The 24,274-nt window shown below is 40.3% G+C and overlaps 1 protein-coding gene across 3 annotated transcripts in view; it reads left to right on the top strand.

The window, feature by feature from the left end:
* The window catches only part of DSCAML1 (DS cell adhesion molecule like 1), a 197,599-nt gene that overhangs the window by 145,712 nt on the left and 27,613 nt on the right, over positions 1 to 24,274 (top strand). For 2 of the 3 annotated variants that reach the window (XM_075189928.1, XM_075189929.1), the window contains exons 4-11: positions 4,752 to 4,898; positions 5,030 to 5,308; positions 6,994 to 7,269; positions 8,540 to 8,836; positions 16,550 to 16,822; positions 19,054 to 19,332; positions 23,108 to 23,227; positions 23,554 to 23,730. In XM_075189928.1, the coding sequence (XP_075046029.1) occupies positions 4,752 to 4,898; positions 5,030 to 5,308; positions 6,994 to 7,269; positions 8,540 to 8,836; positions 16,550 to 16,822; positions 19,054 to 19,332; positions 23,108 to 23,227; positions 23,554 to 23,730 (1,848 nt within the window). Of the gene's footprint in view, positions 1 to 4,751; positions 4,899 to 5,029; positions 5,309 to 6,993; positions 7,270 to 8,539; positions 8,837 to 16,549; positions 16,823 to 19,053; positions 19,333 to 23,107; positions 23,228 to 23,553; positions 23,731 to 24,274 lie in introns of those variants that run through there. The other variant, XM_075189930.1, reaches the window with a different exon arrangement.

The following is a 24,274-nucleotide window of genomic DNA, read 5'->3' on the forward strand; positions in this document are numbered from 1 at the left end:
AAGCTCAATAAGAACATTAAGGCACATTCCTATCTCCCTGCAGCGGGGATCTTTCCAGCCACGCCATGCTTCCTGAGGTGTAGAAAAGAAGTGGTGTTGGCCCTGTGCCTCCACACTTAGCCTGGCTGGGAACAGCATAGAGTATGGCAAATTTATCTCCCGTAGCTTTTGTTTATCTGAGGAGAACTGAGCTCTCGACTTCTGAACATCCAATGGGAAGTCAGGAAATACAGGAGATGGTGAGGGCCTTTAGGCCTACCAAACTAAGGACCGTGTCTCTATCTTTGAAGTGTAGGAGTTTTGCTATAAATGTCTGTGACGGTGCACGCGGTGGAGCTCAGTTAGCCAGGTTTCCAGAAACTGTTCCGGAGCGGATCCCTCTGCATGTTCTGGTAGACAGACAAACCGAAGATTATTGCGCCTCAGGGCCCTCTAGATCTATCAATTTGCTTTTACACTGGGAAACTTGTGTAGCAAGGCTCTGCAACTCCCCTTTCACAAGTGCTGCAGCATCTTCAAAAGTAGAGATATGATTTTTGGTTTCTCCAACCCTTTCTCGTATTTATTGTATTTCAAAGAGTGAATCTACCTGGTCCCACTGGGTAGCATCAGAGGAGGGTCGAGGGTCAGTTGTTGGAGCTGGTGTGCAAAACGCTCGAGTCTGGTCGTGGCCGTCTGATTATGTTTTCCCATTTTATTGTGATTATATATGGAGCAATAGCCAGAGATGGTGCCGTTCAACTTCTAGTATTAGTGTATAAGTGTATAAAGATCCAATCAACCCCTTGAATGACACATATAATCCCAGCCGCTTATCTTGCAGCAATAGAGAAGAAATGTCACTTGCAGAGATTTTTATTTGTGGCTACCAACTGCAGCTGGACCTAATACCAGAACTGTAGCAGCAAGTTCAGCAGAAAGATATTGACAAGCTGTCGACAATGATTGTCAGGGGACAAAAAGCATCGTTCATGTGCCAGTACTCACTGCGTACCCAGCTGTAAACCAGAAAGCGGCCTCTTTTGTAATGTTATGACCAGATCTCTGAATCAACCCAGAGCTATGCCTGGTATTCCAAATGCAGCCCGCAACATCAGGATGTCAAGATGGCCACCGCCCCAGAGCCCGCGAAACGGAATCTCAGCACGAAGCAGACAACCCGCTACCACCATCCACTGGAGGAGCTCCAGGAGGGAAGTAGTTGGATTTTTTACTTTAATCAGCCGCTTCAGGCATACTAACCAGGTGACACCAGGGTTTGGTGCAGATCGTGACCACAGCAAGCCCGTGCCTCAGGACACTGCAAAGTGCATTGAAAGAAGGTGATGAGTATTGTGGGGCACCTCTTTTGGTCTGCTCTGCAACTAAGATCCACTGTGGAAAGAGAGGGCGTTACTGGGACAACCTCGCCGCCAGCTCATGTCTCAGCCCAAATTTAGCCCCCGGTTTGAGAGGAGATGTAAGCCCTGGACAGCACGCCGGCGGGGAAGACGCCTGGGAGCTGGCATGTAGCCAAATAGATGGTCCACCTTGTGTAGTGTGCCTTCTATGAACAGCAGAGGTATTTTGGGCAGCGGAATTCAGCCAAAAACAGGATATTAGGATTATTAAACCGATTTGTTAGTCATGTCCGCGACTATGTCCCTGTCGCGAGTCCAAATGCAATTGCTGGAACACGCCCTATTGACTACATTAGCACACTCCTCCCCTCCCCCGTTACGCCTCTTCAAGTGTAAGGGATCACAAGTGCCAAAAAGTCGCATAAGTTAATTTTCTGAGCATGTGCAGTGCAAAAAATGTGACGATACACCCCATATGTCTACCATTTGTTTATAAGCTGATATGAATACAGCTTAGAAAAATTCAAAGAAGTTGCATGTCTATACTCTTCTGTGTATGAATCCACCAAACACAGACTGCGAGTGTTGTGTGTATGAGTAGTAATGAAATAGGCATGTAACCAGTTGATTATTACATTCACAAGGAGATGTAAATCATGTTGGGCCTATATGTTCTTCTGTAGCCATATAAGAAGTAGGTTTTTTTTACATAACTCAGGCATTGGGATTTCCATTTAAATGGTCCTTTGTAGTGTGAGATTCAGGATGTAGAACTAGGAAGACAGGTTTTGGGGGGTATTGTTTATTTTTTTGAATGTGATATCTCTTTAGAATTAGCACCAAGTGGCATGTCTGAAAGCAGTTGCAGCTGACTCCTAGGTAGCCAAAGGATAAGCAGCTTTACCAAAGCTTAAGATCTGACATTTGGGGGCTGTTCTATTTCTGCATTATGTTGCCTGCATGCATGCATTGCATTGTGATTGTTGCTAGTGGTGGTGGTGCTGTGCCCATCTGTAGTGTGTGAGTGGATTGCACTTTGTTTCTAAACTTTTTTTCACAAGCCCTTATATGAAGAACAAAATAAGCCTTGTCTATATTCTATACCCTGAGAGGCATTTACAGATACAGTTTTTTATGACTGACAAGATGTAATTTTCCATTCTTACCAATTTATACTATTTACCTTCTATTGTTTTGCTCCATATGTTTACTTTATATCTTTCCCTATTTTGGCACTTTGCCTCACCAATTTCTGTTCCCTTTAATCCCTTAACAGTGATGCCCGCCATTGGCATAGACGTACCTGCGCTGCAGGAAAATTTCTATGATATCTATTCAAATATTGACAACTGTGCAACCGACAAACAGACACAGTGCAGTGGGGGAAAGAACAGGCTACGAGATGTCATGGGGAAGGCGGCTCTGTAGGATACACAGATGGGGTGATGGCCATCCAATGCACAATTAGTTTCACACCCCAGCATGCAATACAGTTGTTGCTTGGCCGCTACCCTTTTAAAGCTCAGACATGATGACTTGTTAAATTTTATCTTTGGCTAGGCACACATTAATAAGGGATTATTGAACTGATGGAAATATAGGTTCTACCCCTGATGTCTCAGTTCCTTCCTCTTACCTTGGCTTTAAACCGTTCAGTTTCAATGGTTTCTTTTTTGTTGTTTAAACATTCAGCTATATTGGTAAAATAACACAACAGAGGGTGCAGCCTGTATACCCTTTTCCTGTATTTCAAATGGTCTCCCATGGAAACAGTTTTAATCAGAGTAGGGACAGGAGATGTTAGATACACTTTAATCCAGAGTGTACCTAGCCAACAATAAATAGCAGGTAGTTCATTATTTTGTGTAAATGACCCTTATGGTTTTAGCTTGTTAAATATACATGACCTGTTATTTAAAGATGGGGGTGCCAGGGGCTCATTTTCAAATGTGTTTTTGTACATTTTAGCCATAATGCTGTAAAGTACAAAAATCATTCTAAATAATAGTTTCCATATCTTTACATAGTTTAGGTAAAATTAAATTAGACTTTAAGGCTTCATGCACCCCTGCACTTTTAAAAACTGTCCCCGGCATTTTTCTGATGGCTACCATTGGATGAATTATGTTCTCGATGGGTTTTACAGCATGCAGTAATCTGCGTATTAAAATATGTGAATGGACCTTCCCATTTACTATTCCCCTCAAACCATCCAAGTGACAGGCGTAGACATTGTTGACCTTTCATTGACTTTCCTCATTAATCTCTTTCCTTCCACAAGCCTTCCTTTAGTGACACCATCAGATGAAACAAAAATTATCATCACGATGTGACGAGCTTGGAGCTGTGAAGGGAAGGATGTAAAATGTACACAGTCATCCACATGCAGAATGCAGCCATTTTTCTGGACTGAGCCAATATTCATGAGAACACAGCCCACACACTAACTAGTCACAGGTAGCATCACTGAGGCATGAGCATCCCAGTGAACATTGGTTCAGCCCACCTTCTTCACTGTGTGAAGGTGACAGGTCTGCGTTCAATTTAGGTTGGGAGTGGCAAAAAGAAAAGTTGAAAAATTAAAATGCAATTATTAAAGACATGTCACATCCTTGCACAGGTTGTATCTCTTCCATGTTTGTAGTATATAAGTTAGAGGGTTCTTTTTACACATTTATTGTTACGTTTAACATAAACCCATTGTACACTCTCCCTGCTATGGTATATAAAATAACACTTAATGGGGTTTATTTATTTTACAGCATTTGATATATGTAAAGAACAGCTGATATAGAATGTATCTTCTGTGATTAATGTTTATAGGGGATAACAATAGGCCTTTCGTCTTCTCATTTTCTATCACTGTACCTCTATGGTTAAACTAGTTTAGTCACAGTGTTTATTCTTACTATATGTTTGCCTTAATTGCTATATTTGTACATGTTTTTAAAAATATAATATAAAGTTAAATAGTAATATATATTTCCATATGACCTGTGTGGTGGTGTGTTCTCTATACAGTACGTGTCCACTGGTACATAGGGGAGGTGTGCTATATGTTACAGCAGCCTGACTGTGCTATAAAAAGCCTGGCACAGGGTGACTATGTGACAGGAAGCTGTGTAGGTGACAGCTTTGGCACTTGCAGTGTTGGCATTGGCAGAAGGTAGAAATGAATGGCAATCTAACTAATGAGCAGCAACTGAATCTTTCTGTTTCTCTTCTTACACTCCTTCATTATGTGCCTTTATTTTTATGTACTTCCATCCTAAGACTAATCCGCCCCTCACCCCTCCTTATAACGACGCCCCTTCATTTTCTATAACTGTGTACCGGCAATATATGTACCTTGACCTCATATATCTCTTACCACTGCCCCTCTCGTAACTCGCTTGTTCTATTTTCTACTAGAGGGCAGATTTGTCACCTCACCATTGGGTGCACTATACATCCTTGATGTACAGAAGGAGGATGCGCTGTCCACCTATCGCTGCATCACCAGACATCGCTACAGTGGAGAGACACGGCAAAGCAATGGAGCACGTCTCATAGTGTCAGGTTAGTGTCAGGTTAGCACCTCTACGTTCTTCATATGAAGCAATAATAACTGACAGGATACACATATAGGTTTGATATTTATTTACATGTTTATACATATTTATGACTTCTCCTATTTTTGTGCTCTTCAGAGCCTGCAGAGTCTGTCCCAATTCTCCTTGATGGATTCCAATCCCAGGAGGTGTTTGTGGGAGATAAGGTGGAGCTGCCATGTATTGCCTCAGGATACCCAAACTTGGCCTCTCGCTGGATTAAAGATGGCCGCCCTGTGCCCTCTGACAGCCGCTGGAGCAAACGTAATACAGGCCTAAGTATGACAGACTTGCGTCTAGAAGACAGTGGAACCTATATCTGTGAGATCACCAATAGCTTTGGCTCTGCAGAGGTCACTGGCACCTTGACAGTAATAGGTGAGATACAAGATCATGTAAATAACCCAAAATGTACTTGATTATATGGAAAAATAGGATGTTGCTTGTTTTTGTGTCAGCTAGGTAGACACTGCATTGTATTCTTTGTGTATTTATGTCAAAAGGGCAGTGTATGTGCATACTCTGATATTGGGTTATATAATTTATAATGTATCTGAATAAGTGACGGTAGTTCATTTTTATTTTTTGGTTTGGTTTAACTCAAGGCTGGACAGGTTTATGCAAGAGCCAAATGTCAGGACATAAATTTAGGGGAACCAGTTTTGTAACAAACTATTTGCAATCCATGCAAAAATGTGTACCATAGCTTATCTTATAATGGCCAACATATGACTACATTAAAAGTAATACCTGATATTACAATAACAGGGCCTGTTGTAATGCTGTTTCAGGAAATTGAAATCAGTGGGAACCAGTTCTAATGTTCCTGTCCGATGCCTTGCAGAGGGGTATTTCATTAAAAATAATAAAAAGGCAAAAGAGGGAACTTGAATCAGTGCCCAAGTCATATCTTTTAGTCAGTCATGTTGACCTGGAGACTGGAATTTGTCCAGCCCTAATGCAGATATATACTGTATGTACTGTGTATTTCATGTATTTGTTTGTCTGACTAAGTAGGTGGCATGTATACCACTGGCTACAGTACCACCATGTGATAACAAGTGTAGCTGTGTTACTGCAGGGTATATCATTGTGTCACTGTGTGACCGCACATGACAACACAACACCTAGCACCAAGGCAAGTGTGACATTGTTCAGTGGCATTTACACAGAGCCTGGCAGATTCTGCACATGCACACAGGGGAGGGGGGATATTACATGTTAAAAGCATAGCACAATTTATAGGGAACTGTTACTTATAGGCTAGGAACAGAACACTAGAGATTACAAGTGATAATAAGTGAAGGTTTTGGAAGAAATTATGTCCATGAATGCTAAATCATCCACACTCTTCTCTTGTTTGGAAATTAATTCTTTACCTGTATTATTTTATGTGGTTCCCTATTATACATATATATCTTGTTCCCCCTAGTTTATTTTTTCTTATGTGTATTCTCCAGCATAAAAACAGTAATAAGCATTTAAATAATTGTAAATTCATTGCATTTATTTTATTCACATGGCATAACGGGCACGGTGAACATTGGCTTATGGAGCTCAGCAGTGATGGTCATGGGGTTTGGTTCTTGAGAGTGCTCTGCCAGTTTACAATTCTATTTGAATTTATATCATTGGTAGGCCACAGATGGCCAGCGGTCACATGTGGCTCTCCGGGGCATCCAATGAGACCTGATACCCAGAATATATTCCCTTTTCTATACTTGATTCTGATGTCACGGAGTTGAGTGCAGTGCATGAACACATACCTAGCAGGTCTTTTCACCAGATTGTCTAGCCATCCATAGGTCAACCCGCTGTTTGGGCTGTGTGTACACTTCATGTTGGTGCTCTCATCTCGCAATGTGGTCTGACATACCTTTAACATAGTTAATGTGCAGTCCCGTTGTGGTACCAAGTGCTCCTGAAATATATATCTTGTTACCCAACATTAATCGTTATTAAAGCAGCTATAACAAACCATCACTTGTAAGAATGAGAAGAAATATCAGGGACTTTAAGAAAGCTGAGTGAGAATTTCACTCCTGGGTTCTTTCCTCTCACAGAACCACTCCGTGTGACTCTAACACCCAAGAAGCTCAAAACTGGCATTGGCAGCACAGTAATATTATCCTGTTCCATCAGTGGATCTCCAGGCTACAATGTTAGATGGTACCGGAATACAGAGCCCATTGAGGCGGATGAGTTCATCTCTATACGAGGAACAGATAATGAAACACTTGTTATAAGCAGTGCTCAAAAAATCCACTCTGGTGCATATCAATGTTTCGGGAGCCGTAAAACACAAACTGTCCAAGACTTTGCAATTGTGGTGCTAGAAGGTAAGTGAAACCTCCATCCATTGATACAACTGATGAAATATATTAATTCATTTTGCAAACTGCACTCATTTCTTGAGGCACAGTTGTTGAAGAGAGAGAAAAAAGACAGTACATTATACAAGAAGGCTAGACAAATTATATTGGCTTAGTTTGGGCAAAAAGGCACTTTTGAGATGAACATAATTAATATGTACATCTGATGGAAAAAGTTGGTTGAATGTCAACTGCCAAGTGTTGAGTGTCGATCAACAAGATTGGTGCCTAATTTGGCCATCAAAGTGTGAATGGTCTAAGCATTATCCAAATCAGTTCCAGCACCTCTGGATCCTGTTAGAGTGGTCAGAAGATGATCGCACACCAACCTCATTTACCAACATGTCTTAAAATTACAATCCAATCAATATTGATAGGATTATTATCGCCCATTGAGATTGGTTTGGGGCCACACACACTGATATCAGGATATGTGCACAACATCTCAGACATTATTGTAGAGTGTGTGGCAAACTTAACAGCCATTTCATACATATCCATGCCTAGATCTATGTAGGTGACAAAATCACTTCCATTGAAGCCGGAGGAAAGTTGTTTTAATTGTCAACTTGAAAAGAATTTCTACTGTTACGGTAGTCACAATATGGAATTCTCTGCCCAAGTAATAGTACTAGTTTATAGTAAATTACACAGTTGGAGTGATTGTTCCAGGGAATTAATCCAAATGCTATGTAACTGGGAGGGTTTCGACCCTATGAGATTATATTGTCAGGTGCCTTGCTGGGGATTTTGTTTTGCCTTCCTCTGGATCAGCAGGGCTTGAATTTAGAAAAGGTTGAACTTGATACATTTTTGACTTTTTCAACCTCACAAATTATGTATGTTACTGTGTGTATATGAAATGAACTAAAGGGTTGCTCTTGTACGTTTTTGGGTAAACACAGCCTTGCACTGGGGTCAAGAATGTATTTATCTTTATAATAGTCATCTTAGCAAATGAGTGATGGTGTTTTATTTGGGTTAGTATAGCATCCATATATCATATATTAGGGATAATTTCTCTATGTTATTTATTAACATTATCTTTCATTCTGTAGATGACACATATTTGGAGTTGTTACTCATGAGTCACAGTCACCTATGTTCATGTTATGCACATAGGACAGCCTCTGTCAATCAGGAAGCAATATCAGTCAATTAAACTCTTCATCAGAAAGATTGGGTTTAGTTAAGAAAAAGAGCAAACTGTAGTAATTGTGTCCTCTTGCCCTCACAGATGGGACACCTCGTATCCTCTCATCATTCAGTGAAAAGGTTATGAACCCAGGAGAGCCATTTTCACTTATGTGCTCTGCCAAAGGAGCTCCTCCCCCTACCATCAGTTGGACTCTGGATGAGGAGCCTATCCAACGGGATTCAGGGCACCGATCCAATCAATACACCGCCTCAGATGGCAGCACCATCAGTTATATGAATGTCAGCAGCCCGCAGATTTTGGATGGGGGTGTGTACAGATGTGCTGCACGCAACTCTGTGGGGAGTGCAGAATACCAAGCTCGAATAAACGTAAGAGGTGCCTGTCCTACTTCTACATATCAGAATAGGGTCTGTGAAGCCTCCTGGGGAGTGTTACCTGGGCTCCCTCTGTCCTCTTGTCTCTCTGTCACAGGCATCTCTTTATTCTTCATTTCCAACATGTCATCACTGGACACTTCTTTCTCCAGTTGTTTGTCTGTTTATCAGAACAACTAATGCCCCTCATCACCTCATGTAAACCAAGGGAAAAATAAGCTAAAAAGAGAAGAAACTCCAGAGACAGCATAAGTGCTATGAGTCAGCACATAAATTATATATTTATATACTGTTTTAGAGTTAGGTGTACATTTTGCCTGGGTGCACAATTTGCAGCCGACTAAATCACTGCACTTCAGGAGTCCAAATGCAAATTTTTTTGCATGCAAGGCAAATGCTGTACACACATACTGGCCAGTCCTATTTTACATTGACTTTTAGAGTTGGGTTTGGCTGCATCCGGCTCATACTGTAAGTCAGGTTGCGCATTTTACACTTTCCCTCCTGCAGCACAAAATGGTTTTTCCATATGCAGATTTGGTACCCAGTAGCCAGATTAGCTATGAATTCCAAAATCATCATCATCATCATCTATTTATATAGCGCCACTAATTCCGCAGCGCTGTACAGAGAACACATTCACATCAATCAGCCTCTTTTTTTATCTTCAGCACTTAAGTAACTTGAGAAATAGAGTAAATTCTGGTTTTTAAGGTACATTTCAATTGTTCTCATTTGCCTAGTTTCTGAAATGATATGCCCAATCTATCCTTAAAGGTACTCTTATCTCACAAAGCACTTTATTGTGCAGAGCATGTCTGTACCACCACAGTGTAAGAAGTTGTCCTAGATATAGACCCACTAAGCTGCTAGCCAATTACACTGGTTAGATCTGAAGGACAGTCTAATAGGAAGCCCCTGCTTTTCACAAGGTTCCCCCGGAAGTGATTGATGGACTTGGGGACTCACAGGTTGTGGCATTCAAATTATCCTCACTACGCAGTAACTGACCTATATAGAAGGACGATAGAGAAATCCTAGTCAATATACAAGGCAAGGTCAGGGGCAGGCAAGAAAACAATCAGGAACATATAAACCAGGGTCAGGCTTACAACAACCAGGGTAAAAAAAAACAAGCTGGGTCTGTATCAGGTGATCAGACAGATAGAAGGGCTAACACAGCCTTTTGCTTAAACACAAGAGAACAGTCTGAGCAGGTTAACTGAGAGAAATGCCTGACATCACGGGTATGCTACTGAGAGCGTGTAAATGGGAGCATCCATATAATATGCTCCTATTTGGGTGCTTGTGTCTGTCTGCTAGATTACTTGTGAAAAACAGGTGCATAGAGACTGAGACAAAAAGACAGGTCTGTTACACACAGTTGTATGCTATCATCATCATCATTTATTTATATAGCGCCAGCAAAATCCGTAGCGTTTTTACATTGGGAACAAACATTAATAAAACAATAAAACAATTAATAAAACAATACTAGATAATACATACAGACAGAGAGGTAAGAGAAACCTGCCCGCTTACAATGCTATCTTTATATACAGGCTGTGAGCAACCTTGGATGTGTGTCTGCGTCTTCTTTGCCAGCTCTTTATCATAATTTTGGACTTGTAGGACTGGTCCAACCTGCCACCTTTTCACCAGACTATGCCCACAAGCAGTATGTGTAATCATTTTCATACATGAATAAATAACACTGACGGGAGGGCTTTGAGAGGAGATAAATGGATTAAAAGGAAAGAGACAAAAACAATGACATATAACTTGCAGAATTGTTCTTGTCTAAAAGTTTGTAAACAAATTAGCTACTTGGTTACTTTTTAAAAAATCTCAAGTGGCTTTGTGTACAAGAAACTAATTCATGTCTGATTAAAGTGGACACAGTTGTACTAAAAAAGAAGAAGCTCTTTCTGTTTTTTTTATTTTATTTTTGCTAGTTGGTTGCCTGATACCACTTTATCCAATCAAAACTTTAGAATAAGGGGTATTTTCTGAGCTATAGTTTGCATAGGTACTATTATATGCTGTTATTATTTAAGGAGGCATTGGCTACATAAAAATATTGTCTTGTGCACTGAAGGTAAACAATTGATCTTTTGTGATCAGTGCTACAAAATAGAGAATTATAATCTCTAAGCAATTATCTGCTTTAGGTTGTATCTGCTTTTAAAAGGCTCTGTGCAGAAAACTAAGTATGCTTGGGCTCTCATTGCAGCTAAATTGGTGTGATTGTGTGTTCACCTGCATTGCCTGCGAGTATATAAGATTTGAATATATACACATTACATATGGAAAAACATAATAAATTCAAAGAGAACCAGTAAGAAAAGTCACCGATCATTATTAGCCACAGACAGTGGATACATATCTTTCCTTGGTGACTGTACCAGTATCTGGTTCAGTAGCCGCAGGCTGTGCCAATATCGGGATGTTTTAACCCTGCACCATGTAACTCAAAGAACTGATTTTTACCTATTTCACTAAGTGTTACATCTTTGTTAAATTGCATTACTGACTATGGTCAGGCACCTGTAAGATGGTACTAATCCTTGGTTTCTGCCCAGAATACTTGCGAGGTAATTTCCATATTTGGGGCCTGATTCATTAAGGATCTTCTTGAGAAACTTCTTATTTCGGTCTCCTGGACAAAACAATGTTACAATGCAAGGGGTGCAAATTAGTATTCTGTTTTGCACATAAGTTAAATACTGACTGTTTTTTCATGTAGCACACAAATACTTGATAGCTTATTTGTACACTGAAATTTAAAGTTGATATTTGTGTGCTACATGAAAAAACAGTCAGTGTTTAACTTATGTGCAAAACAAAATACTAATTTGCACCCCTTGCATTTTAACATGGTTTTGTCCAGGAGACTGAAATAAGAAGTTTCTCAAGTTAAGATCCTTAATGAATCAAGCCCTTGGATTTTCTGGGTGGTAGCCCTGGATTATAAGATTGAAATTGCATATGCAAGCTGTACAGTTTCTTTACGCACCATCATTTAGCATAATATATAATTAACTATTATAAAACTAGTACAATTGCTGTGAAAGAGATAAAAAAATATATTTTCATTATCTCTATTTTCAAATCTGACTATTAAAATTGCCCAAATAATTCTGATTAAGACCCCAAAACACAGGATCACGTAATCCAGGACCCTCCATGCCCACTAGGTGCTATGCGGTAGCCTATGTTTCCTAACAGGTAATCCGACTCTACAAGGATTGTAATTTCCAAATCTGTATTGTTTTCCCAGATCTCCACACCATTCATTATTTGAATTTTATTAGTAATTACAGAATTGATGCACACTCATAGTCAACCATAAACAGATCTTTATAGAGTATCGGCCACAGTGCACACCTTACCATTCTTCAGTGCCAGACATCACTGGGTTATATTTGACCTACAAAGTGATATTTTGCAAATCAATCAATTTCCCATTCTGTATTAATCTAGACTATTCATGGGTTAACTCCAGCCCCTGGAACAGTGACCTTAGTCTTCTTTCCGCCTGGCTGAATAACCATTTCTTAGTCTCTGCTCAGTGACCTCTATTAATGAACCAACCAATTCCCTTAAAGATCTAGGTACCTGCTTGCTATAGAGTATATTATATAGAGTAAAATACACAAGTGATACTAATGTATGTATAAACTCATGTAAATAACATTTAATTAGACTACGAGTTCTGATGTCATCATTCATAATTGGTGTGCTCTAATTGCTTCAGTGTTCATTAAAAACACTTGTGTATTATGAGGAATAGCAAGATCCTGATTGTAAACTGTTATGGATATTAGAGGTATAAATCCTATATGAAAGTCCTCAGGCTGCAGCCTTGTGCCTTTATAAGGTCAAAGAGCTCCTTATGAGTTATAATATTGTTATAATTTACAGTAGTGGCTATATTATCCCATATATAAGATATAGTAACTGGTGCTGCAACACTGATGTTGGAGCAAGGATTTAATGCATGCATTCAGTTATAATGAATTAATTGAATTTACATATAAAATATTTGTTGCTATGTTCCATCTACAAAGGATCTATGTTTTAAAGTCAATATTTCTGTGTTTTTCTGCTAATTGTATATGCATCATTTACCAGCGATCTTTAAATGATCACAGCTGGTATATGGATTAAAATCCTTATAAATTTGCACATACCACAGGTACACTAACCAGTCATTGGCAGATGTACGTTTCCCCACTTGCTGAGCAGCACTAAATCAACAATTACATGAACACTATACATCCCACAGGGTTGTAGGGAGACGTCTGCATATTTTGACCAAATCTGCTTCACTGCTTGTTTGTTGTTTAAATGTACAGATGCTTTGAAATGATGCCAATATCCCTTGAAGTATCCTGCTTTGGATGGACATCTAATTCATCCAGCATAGTCCATGCAGTTACAGTTAGGTGGTCTGAAAAGTCAATAGAAAAACAGTAACATGAAACTTGTAATAATTGTTTTATGAGAGCTACCAGTGAACTTTTGCTTCTCAGAGGTTAACATATGTATCCAGGGCCACCATCAGGGGGGTACAGGGAGTACAGCAGTATGGGGCCCAACAGCAGAGTGGGGCCCCACCAACCCTGGGTCCAGACAAATTTATTTGGGGAGGGGGCCTCCGCAGTGAATTAAAGGAGGTAGCGGGCCCCATTTCTATGCAGCAGCTGCTCTTGAGATGTGAGAGGTGGTGTGGGGAGAGACCTCTGCATGTAAATAAGGAATGCGGCAGCAGGCCCCCTTGTAGGCAGCATGTCTGCCTCCACTGCCAAGATGTTGGGGCCCCATAGCTGCCGCCATTTGCTCCAGTCCCAGGTGCCCGGCTCCCGATAGAGCCTGACAAGGCAGAGAGGCTCTCTGCAGCACTGCTGATGTCATGTAATTAATAACGTCACAGCGCTGTCAGTAGAGAGGACCCGAAAAGTGTGATAGCACGAGGAAGCAGAGACGTAAGTAACTACTGCAGGAATAAGATGGAATCGGGATGAGGTGACTGTAGAGAAGGGGGGGGCAAATGTTGGGTAGAGAATAATTTAAAAATGAGGGTGGGGTGAGAGAAGGAAGGAGGGGGTCCCTGCCTGTTACATTTGTACTGGACCCCACACTTTTTGGTGGCAGCCCTGTATGCATCTAACATTACTGATTGTATGGCTTACAGCCTGCTAGCTACATAAAACAGACTAGTGAACACATTGCAAGGGTTTGTATACGTAAATGTTCTTAAATCCTGCTAAAAACCCTTTAATGTTGATTGTTCAAAAAATAATAGTGCGAATGGATCTGTGTCAGCTTATTAACTTGCCTCGTGAGAATCCCCCTATATAGTTCAAAATACATATATATAACAAGATTTCTGTAAGTAGAACTGGTGTGTGTGTGGGGAAGGGGAATATCAGTCTTTTCACCTAGAATGTTATACGGCTCAGTGACAGAATTAAAAGATCTTTGGTTTTGAGGTTAAAAAATACAACCCAAATATTGCATGGTAGCACGGTCTTTGCACTCAAAAAACATTTGGGTCTGTTGGACATGTCATGCCACACACTCTCCACACTCGAGAAGAGTATCTATTCTAATTTAAAATAATAATACCTTTGTTCCCGAACAGATTCAATCTGATCCACATGGCAGGTCCATATTTGTAAGGGCCAGTGTAGATTCCCATCCACTCTTAATTTTGGACATTTACATACCCTCTCCTTATAGTAGCAAAATAAAGAAGAAATGCATTACCTTTATGGGAATGAGCCCAGACACTCCAGTGGTGGCATTGGGGATTTCAATACTACCATGCACATGGATCTGGATAAGTGGAAGGAAGTGCTGAGATAATATGCACCCAGACTTATCTCCCTGAATAAAGTAGCAGGGGGGACAGAGTTGGTAGATGTTTTGAGAATTAGACACACCTACACCCAAAAATGCATACACATTATACATTCTCATGGAGTGACAAAATCCTTATGTCCCGTAGACTATTCAAGCATTTGCAAATGTGGCACCTTGCCTATGAGGAAGCAGTGGTAGTGTTCCTGGAGGCCGCCAAGGACTTTGATGCAGCGGAGTGGGATTATTTATGGGAGGTTATGAAGTGCTTTGGCATCAGCTCTGGTTTTGTTAATTGTGTCAGGTTACGTTATTCTGCCCCAGCAGACATGATGGCCATGTTTTGGCACCTTTTGACAAGGAGAGGGGCATGTGTTCAGGGTGCCCTGTTTGACCTATACTATTCGCTCTTTCCATTAAACACTTGGCTTGTATTAGAGCAAATCCTGATATCCAGGGTTTATCAGCAGACAACACCATAGATAAAAGCAAATGGACCTTTATTTTATACACATAGCTTCTGGCAAATGTTTACTTAGCTTTGCTTCACATCAATTTCTCTGTTGCCTTTTCCATTCACAATCATTAACACTAGCCACTTAGTACATTGTGCTGCAGTGAGGCTTTGAGATCATGCTTTAAATCCTATTTATTAAGGTTTTATCTTGTTAATAGTTTGTTATGAACCCTGTGTGTAGAGGACCTTACAGTAACAAGGTGACAATAATTTTTCAATGTAATTTAGCCAGCGGGTGTCAGTCTAAGGCATAACAGAAGGTTTTTGTGCACCAAAAAGGCAGGAAAAAGCATCTGTTGCTTTTCTTTTTACTGAAAATGTCATTTATTTTTCAGCAAATAAGCATCTTACAAAATAGTTCTAAATAAATGGAATCCTTACATATTTTACAGGAAAGCTGTAGGTATTATTGTCTCCCTGGCTTGTCATGTTTATACATTCTGCCAAAACACCAATGGCAGTTTTTTGTTTGTTTTATTTGTTACTTATTCATTTTTTATATAGTTTCACAAGTCATCTAGAATTCACCACCATTTACATAACATGGGTCAGCATGCTTTGCAAAGGGTGATGCCAAGATTTTCTACAGAATCCTACAGCCGTAGTACTGACACTCTCTACTTGATGGGATCTGTAGATTCCTAGTAAGCTTTTTATTATCTTATAATGGACACATTTTACTCAATGGGAACTGTAGTTGCCCTGTCACACAATAGCGCTTTTTCTCATATAATGACATACTGTACTGATTGGGGACCACATTTACCCTCTCCTACTTTATTTGTTAAAATTGGCAAAATGTACTCAATGTGTTCCCGTCATACAATATCTCTTAAAACTCACACACTATAAAGAACGGGAACCTCTGTTTCCCTATCACCCAATAGCATTTTACAGAGCATTTAAGAGATAAAGTACTGCAGTTTGAACGGAGGACCATAGTACTCATTGAGTACGGAGTGTCAGTACTCAGATAGTAAAACACTATAAGTTGAACAGTACAGCATTCAGATACACCCATCTGACATCACCCTTAGTCTTCTGCTGTAATCCTTCATTTTTCTGAACTCTACTTCATTTCTTCACTTAATCTCTTTGTTGTACTTCATATATCATATTCCTTATTTTGACTTTTCCTTTCAGGGCCTCTTGCCCTTTTCCCTGGACATCTCTATATTTGAATAATGATTCCTGTGTGCATGTCTTTTACTGCTCTCTGGGGTGTTTTTTCTTTTCCTATACCCTGACCATTTAAGGTCTTGCCCCTAACTATGTGATATGTCTTCTTGGTTTGTGTCCACCTAATGTACGTCTCCCTGCACCTCACTTCAGGACCCCCTAGTATCCGGCACATGAAGAATCTGACAGCAGTTGCTGGAAGAGACAGCTTCATTCACTGCCGGGTGATTGGTTACCCCTATTACTTCATCAGTTGGTACAAAGACTCTCTACTGCTGCCTGATAACCACCGACAGGTGGTGTTCGAGAACGGGACTCTGATGCTGAGTGATGTTCAGAAGGGAATGGACGAAGGCGAATACCTGTGTAGTGTCCTCATTCAGCCCCAACTTTCTATCAGCCAGAGCGTCCACATCACTGTCAAAGGTCAGAGGGGACATGGAATACAAGGAAACTAAATGCATGTCAAGAGAACATGAATAACAGACTTGATAATGACATATGATATAATGACAGACCTTTAATACACACACCACACTCACTTATGCTACTGTTCTTCTTAATCTTCTATGCATATATGTATATATATATATATATATATATATATATATATATATATATATATATATATGACCTGGACATAGGCAAAGGAGTTCAAGCAGATTTTCCTTTCTTTCCGATACTGAATTCACTTTTATGTACATTTATAGTACGTAATAGTAGTGCTTTGCCTTTTATATTTTGTCATACATATATATTTTGCAGAGTCTCTTGTACTTAGATATGTAGAGATGCCCAAAGCTGCCATTTTTAATCTTCACTTCCTGAACATGAAGAGTTCTAGCAAACAGCTGCTATACTTTTACCTGTACCACTTTATAAGATCTATTCTTATAGTTATTTATATATTCAACACAAAAGCATATGTATATCTTCATACACCCAAAGACCACCAGTTGCGTGCTGAATGGCACTTGTGCTTTTTCTGGAACCCCTGGGCATTGGATATCAGGGTAATAGTAAAACATCCAGGCCACTGGAATGGTAAATATACCCAGTCATCCCAGCAAGTGCTAGATCAACAAGAAACACCCACAGCAAAACTCAACATAAGATGCATCTTACATGCCCGTACTGTACTTGTCTTATACATGAACGCCCCTAATCTGCCTCTCCAGGTGCAAATCCCATGTAGCTTTTAATACAGGTGCCAGTTTTTTGTCTGCTCAGTGCTTAAAGCTCATTTTCATGTGACACAAATACATGTATAAGAAATGCATGGACAGGTGTGCCATAGGACTGAACAGATGTCAAATGTCAAAATAAAAATAACCAGCATAAATATTGCAGAGTCAGTATTACTTTATATAAAAAGCAATTTATTTTAATATCAAAGTTAAAAGCATCACACAATGTACAACACTAAATGTAATAAAAAAAATCTCAAGAGAGTATAATAATACCAAAGAATACAAATGAATCCAACTCCAATCAGACCTAAAATATATAAATGATTATGACTTACAGTCAAGGAAAAGTGCAGCTTTTACTATGTTTCCTATTGTCTACGTAATATAAAAGAGTGCTTGTTATTTATCTATTTAACCAGCACGTAGCAAAATTGCTGCAATTGGGCAAAATGTTTTCATCTAGATTTCTATCTGAAGATGAATCTAATAATTGTACTCATGGCTGTGATAACCCCCTGTCCTGTGCAGAGTTTCCCCATGCCCTATACAATGCCTGTGTGTGTTATGCATCGCTCTCACTCTGTCCTCTACAGCGTAGCTCCGCGTTCTGCCCCCTCCTCACCCCTGATCTGTTTCTCTGACAAGCCTCAGCACAGGGAATTGCTGTGTAAACACATCGCCTTAATGCCCTGCCCTTTACTCAGATCCCCAGCTCGCTGTTTTCCGTAGTGTTTGTTGGCTTTTAAAAAACAATGCGTCTGTCGTGGTCTCCCAGATCTGCCGGAAACTTAAAAGCTTCTCCAGCGCATCAATTATTCAGGAGCACCCGGGGAGAGATTCTTCCTAATGAATAGAGCTGCGTGTGAGAGCTAGACTGAGATTGTGCACAGTTACTCATGTACCTATATGCAGTCATGTACATTGTACTTAATGTTTTTTTGCAGCTACCAATTTCAGATATTACGTGTACAGACTATATGTATCAACACATTTTTCTATATAAAAATACATCCACAAATCCCATATTTCTCTTATACAACAAAGAACTATGCACCAGATGCAGAACTAGCGAGCTGTGGGCCCTGGTGCAGGGAGGAGTAAAGCGGAGCCCTTGACCCTCTGCATCTGCCATGCAGCAGGTCCCATTATCTCCTTGGGCCCCGGTGCATGGCACCTGCCAACCAATGGTAGTTCCGCCACTGCTATGCACAATATACTGCATTTATTTGGCTCATCTGTTTCCACATCCTGTATGATTTTGTTTTCAAAACTCCTCACAGTAATTTGTACATTTTTGGAGGGCCTATAATCCAGGGTAGCCAGTGTATAAAGATATGCATATTGTGCCTATAGCGGCTGCACCACGGAGGAGATGGGGAAAAGGATTTTAGTTGCGAACATGTGTGCAATGAATACTTCTTTATTCACATGATGTATGTTATAATCATGTCTTTCCTTATCTCTCAGTGCCCCCGCTTATTCAACCCTTTGAGTTCCCTCCTGCTTCCATCGGACAACTACTCTATATCCCATGTGTGGTGTCCTCTGGAGACATGCCGATTCGTATCACTTGGCGCAAGGATGGACAGGTCATTGTTTCTGGGTCTGGCATCACTATCGAGACCAAAGAATTCATGAGCTCTCTGCAGATATCCAGTGTGTCTCTGAAGCATAATGGGAACTACACTTGTATAGCAAGTAATGACGCAGCCACCGTGAGCCGGGAGAGGCAGCTGATAGTGCGAGGTAAGATGCAGTTATACCTGGCAGATTGGTAGAAGTGAGTCAGCAGCTGAGTGGTAGGCAGGTGATAGTGCGAGGTAATATGCAGTTATACCTGGCAGGGTGGTAGAAGGGAGGGAGTCAGCAGGTGAGTGGTAGGCAGGTGATAGTGCGAGGCAGTTATACCTGGCAGAGTGGTGGAAGTGAGGGAGTCAGCAGGTGAGTGGTAGGCAGGCGATAGTGCGAGGTAAGATGCAGTTATACCTGGCAGAGTGTTGGAAGTGAGGGAGTCAGCAGCTGAGTGGTAGGCAGGTGATAGTGCGAGGTAATATGCAGTTATACCTGGCAGGGTGGTAGAAGTGAGGGAGTCAGCAGCTGAGTGGTAGGCAGGCGATAGTGCGAGGTAAGATGCAGTTATACCTGGCAGAGTGGTGGAAGTGAGGGAGTCAGCAGCTGAGTGGTAGGCAGGTGATAGTGCGAGGTAATATGCAGTTATACCTGGCAGGGTGGAAGAAGTGAGGGAGTCAGCAGCTGAGTGGTAGGCAGATGAATCATTATGGAGGATCATCATGGCAAAGTATTTTGACAACTGAGATTTGAGGCTGTCTATCCTTGATTTACAAGCTCTAACAAATTGTGTCAACTAAAGAAATGTAGATGAAAACCTAATATTCTGCTTGCCCTCACTCAAAATAAATAATTTCAAGTGAAACACAGTTCTTGGCTTATTTGTAGGATCACTAAACCTAAAATAGAAGTTGCCTTATGTAAAAGAGTTTCTTATGCTATTCAAACCTATATATGTTAAACTTCTCATGTTTAATATTGTATTGTACATGCTTTATGCAGCTAAGTGAAAGCCATTGCTCTGTTAATATCTACCGTGTGCATTACAGACAGGAAGTCTGCTGTGCATGCAAAACTACAAAACTATCCCATCATCCCCTACAATCACAGCTATATCTCAAAAATCTTCATGTCTGATATGTTCTGAATTAACATGTTTTTATAGTGCACCAGCATATTCCACTGTGCTTTACAATATACATTATTATTATTAGCTCTTTTATTTAAGATAATTTGTAACTTGGGATTTGTGGTCCTTTAACCTTAGCGAGAGCTGCCATACACTTCTTCACTGATTTACATTGAAATATATGCAACGGGCCATGGGCCATTTTACCATGGGAAATTATAAAATGCTTCCTAAGCAATATATGAATCAAGCATCTCTCAACCATGCAGTTCCCTTATTCAGCTATATAACATATTGTTATTGGAATAATTAATGTCTCACTTTAATGTTCCTTTGAGCCATTAAACTTAGTAAAAGTGAGAAAAAAAAAATGACTGTGCGCTTCTTCCGGCAGTCAGCAAATGAGAGTACATCGAGTTAATTGGAGGTATTAGGGAGGGAGGAAGTAACATAGCCGTTGTAGAGTAACACAGTACTGGTGCATACAAGGGAACTGGTTTACATTTTGTATTGTTTAAAAGATTCCCACCTGGGCGTCTTAATCTTGCTGCTACTTCAGTTTTACCACCAGAGGGAAGAGATTCATATCTCAAAATCTTGATTACTTTTGTCTTTGGTTTTAAAAATCTAATATAATTATAATTTCTACTTTGCTTCATGCTCAAAATACAAAACAACTTACATGGTGTTTAATTACTATATTAGCATGTGGAAGGAATGCAGTCTTTATTTAAAAATGCTTTACTTTTTAGTATGTTAGTGTGATAGTTTAAAGGCTAAGTCCAACCAAATCCTATTTTCTGCTAACATCCACCAACCGTCAAGGATCCCCTCTCCCCCTCCCAAGCTCAGACTCCCAGTATAGGAGAAATCATCTCTGCCAGTGATCCACTGTTTCTTGTCCTTGGACCGACATCCAGGAGAAGTGGAGTTTTAAACAACGCTGTTTCAGAATCCAAAATGCTCCTGTCTCGGAAACTGATGCAACACATGTTGGCTAAACATTCGGTTGTTGATGTAGTTACCCTTTAAGTATGCAGCTTGATACTTTCAGGCAGATTCCAGAAAATAATGTTGTAATTGCTGTTTCTGTCTCTATATTAAAGGATAAAAATAGTTAAGAGAAGGAATGGTAAGTGTTTAGGAGATAAGCCACGCCCCTTACACAAAGGTGGATGGTCCAACCAAAATGGGTGGTAAAAAGGCTAAATAAATTCCATATGGCGGAAGACTTTTAAGTGTCAGTGTCTAAAGTGTTAATGGCCCCTGTGGATTTAAGGAGCTTTTAATGTGCTGTGGTAATGTAAGCATGAATATGTAATGAGCTTTTGATTCAGTGCTGCATGTTGATATAATCATGAATATATAATTAGTAGAGACACATACAGATAAATATTCATTGGTCTGTGTTGCTTGGAATAAATATCACATGGCAGATCAGGGGAAGGTGTGATGAGGGGCAGAACATTTTGCACATAGTACACTTTTTGTAGGTTGTAGGCACTATTTATTTAGACTAAAACCACACAGAGACTTATGCTGCAGTATGGTTTAGGTAAAATTAGGTGATCTTGCGATTAAACAAAGCACATCAGAGATACCTCCTGCATTATGCAAACTACCGCAGTCCCCATTATTCTCACTGGGGACTTAGGTCTGGAACTATTTATCAAGATTGAACAGTTTAGCTTTTTGGAGCTTAACACCGACAACCAATGTAATCTGAAGAATAGTGTTAACCATTCTGTTCTATTAGAGGAACATCGCAGGAGAGGGATCATCAGACCTCCCCCCTTCATCCTATTGTAGATATTACTCTGAGCATGTGCAGCCTCATCACCGGGCTAAAGCCAGGTCAGAACCTGGAAATAAAGTGATCGCGACTGTGAACACTACTATAAACTATTCGCCAGAACAAGCTCCTATCAGAACAGCTGTCCCAGATAGTAAATTTTAACAAACGGAAACTTTAATTAATTTTTTAGCATTACGATAAGAAATGATAATTAATGGGAGCAATGTGTGATGGGTCATAAATAGACCCCTTAGCGAGGTGTGGTGTTCAGTATGTATCATCTCGTGACAGTGGTGCAATGCTCTTCATAAGCTTGGAATGAGGGACAATTACCCTCATGATCTTGAAAGTAAAGTGCCGAGCTCAACACTGTAAAAATGAGGTGCAGAGTCCTGCATGACCCTGGGAATGAGATTCAGTGCTCTGCATGTTTATGGTAATGAGGTGCAGTGTCCAACACAATCCTAGGATTGACATGGGGCAAAGTGCTCTACATGCTCCGGAGAGTGAGGCACCTGGCGAGTCTTGATTCTACAAGTAAGGGGCATTGCTCTGCTTTATCCTGCCAATGAGATGTATTGTCTTTCTTGGTTGTGGTAAAGATAGCAGTACTCTGCATGATGCTGGGAATTACATTCAGTGCTCTGCATGATTGTGGAAGTGAGGTGCAGTGCTCTGCAAGATCTAGAGCGTTCTGAATTATCGGTAACGTTCTGAGTGAGGTGCAGTGCTCTGCATAATCATAGGAAAGACATGCAGTGCTCTGTATAATCCTCTGAATAATACTCAGTGTGCTATTGTTCTCCAGTGCTCTGCAAGCTCTAGAGCGTTCTGCAATTATCTCTAATGTTCTGAGAGTGAGGTTCAGTGGGATACAGGATGCTATGCGGGAAAACAATGTGGTCCTTTTATGATGCTTTCAAAAAAAAAATTTAATATTCAGCATTAATGTCATGCACTATAAACACCCGGCTGCTGTAATGTGATCTGCAATGAAATAGATGCTTAGGTTTTTCTTTTTGTCACAGTGCCCCCCAGATTTGTTGTTCAGCCAAACAACCAAGATGGAATTTATGGCAAGGCTGGGGTCTTGAATTGTTCAGTCGATGGGTACCCACCTCCAAAGGTGGTTTGGAAACACGCCAAAGGTGAGTGCAGTGATGTTGCAGGCAGGCCCCTCACACACCCTAGCACACTATAATCTATGTACACATTTACAGTCCTAGCAGAGCCAGGCTAGACACCACTATATCACTTCATCTACAGTGACAGGCTGCTATTACACAATTTCTACACTGACATATAAACATCAAACAGATGCAGCATTGTCCTCCCCATTGTATGTACTGCGACACTATAGATTACAGCTCTTCCTCTGTCACACATCATTAAATCTAAGCCCCACACATGCAGCAGCATCAGCGGTGCCAAAATCTCTTTTATGTTTATCAAGCATCTCTTCATTTGTCTCTAGGGAGTGGGAACCCCCAACAATACCACCCTGTGCCACTCACTGGCCGGATCCAGATTCTCCCCAACAGCTCATTGCTGATACGCCACGTACTGGAGGAGGACATCGGGTATTACCTCTGTCAGGCCAGTAATGGAGTGGGCACAGATATCAGCAAGTCCATGTTCCTCACTGTGAAAAGTAAGCTGTGGCAATAGTGTTTTCCTACAATATCTGTCTACGTTAAAGTGTTTGAAGGGTTAATGATCATTTCTGCAAGTGGGTCGGAATCATGTCAGAATAAACCAACACTGATTAAATACCTTGTCAGCGATGTGTATGTTGTGGGTTCTGAAGGTAGATAATGACAGAAATGTGGATAATGTTGGCACTACCTGGATAAAACTAGATTAACTAAGATTTTGTGCATATTGTCAAATAATGACTGAATTACAAAGTAAGGGATGGTGCACTGATATTATTCCTTTATGCCCTAATTAGTATTTTTGTTTTATTGAAACACATACATTTTGTCATTACTGCAGTTAACATGTAAACGTCACCAAGGGGTATATTTACTAAGCTGCGGGTTTGAAAAAGTGGAGGTGTTGCCTATAGCAACGAATATGATTATAGCTGTCATTTTGTAGAATGTACTAAATAAATGCTAACTAGAATCTGATTGGTTGCTATGTTTCAAACCCACAGCTTAGTAAATATACCCCCAAATCGGAAATGATTGAAA

Source organism: Mixophyes fleayi, chromosome 11, assembly GCF_038048845.1.
Source record: "Mixophyes fleayi isolate aMixFle1 chromosome 11, aMixFle1.hap1, whole genome shotgun sequence".
In the NCBI taxonomy this organism is placed as follows: Eukaryota; Metazoa; Chordata; class Amphibia; order Anura; family Limnodynastidae; genus Mixophyes; species Mixophyes fleayi.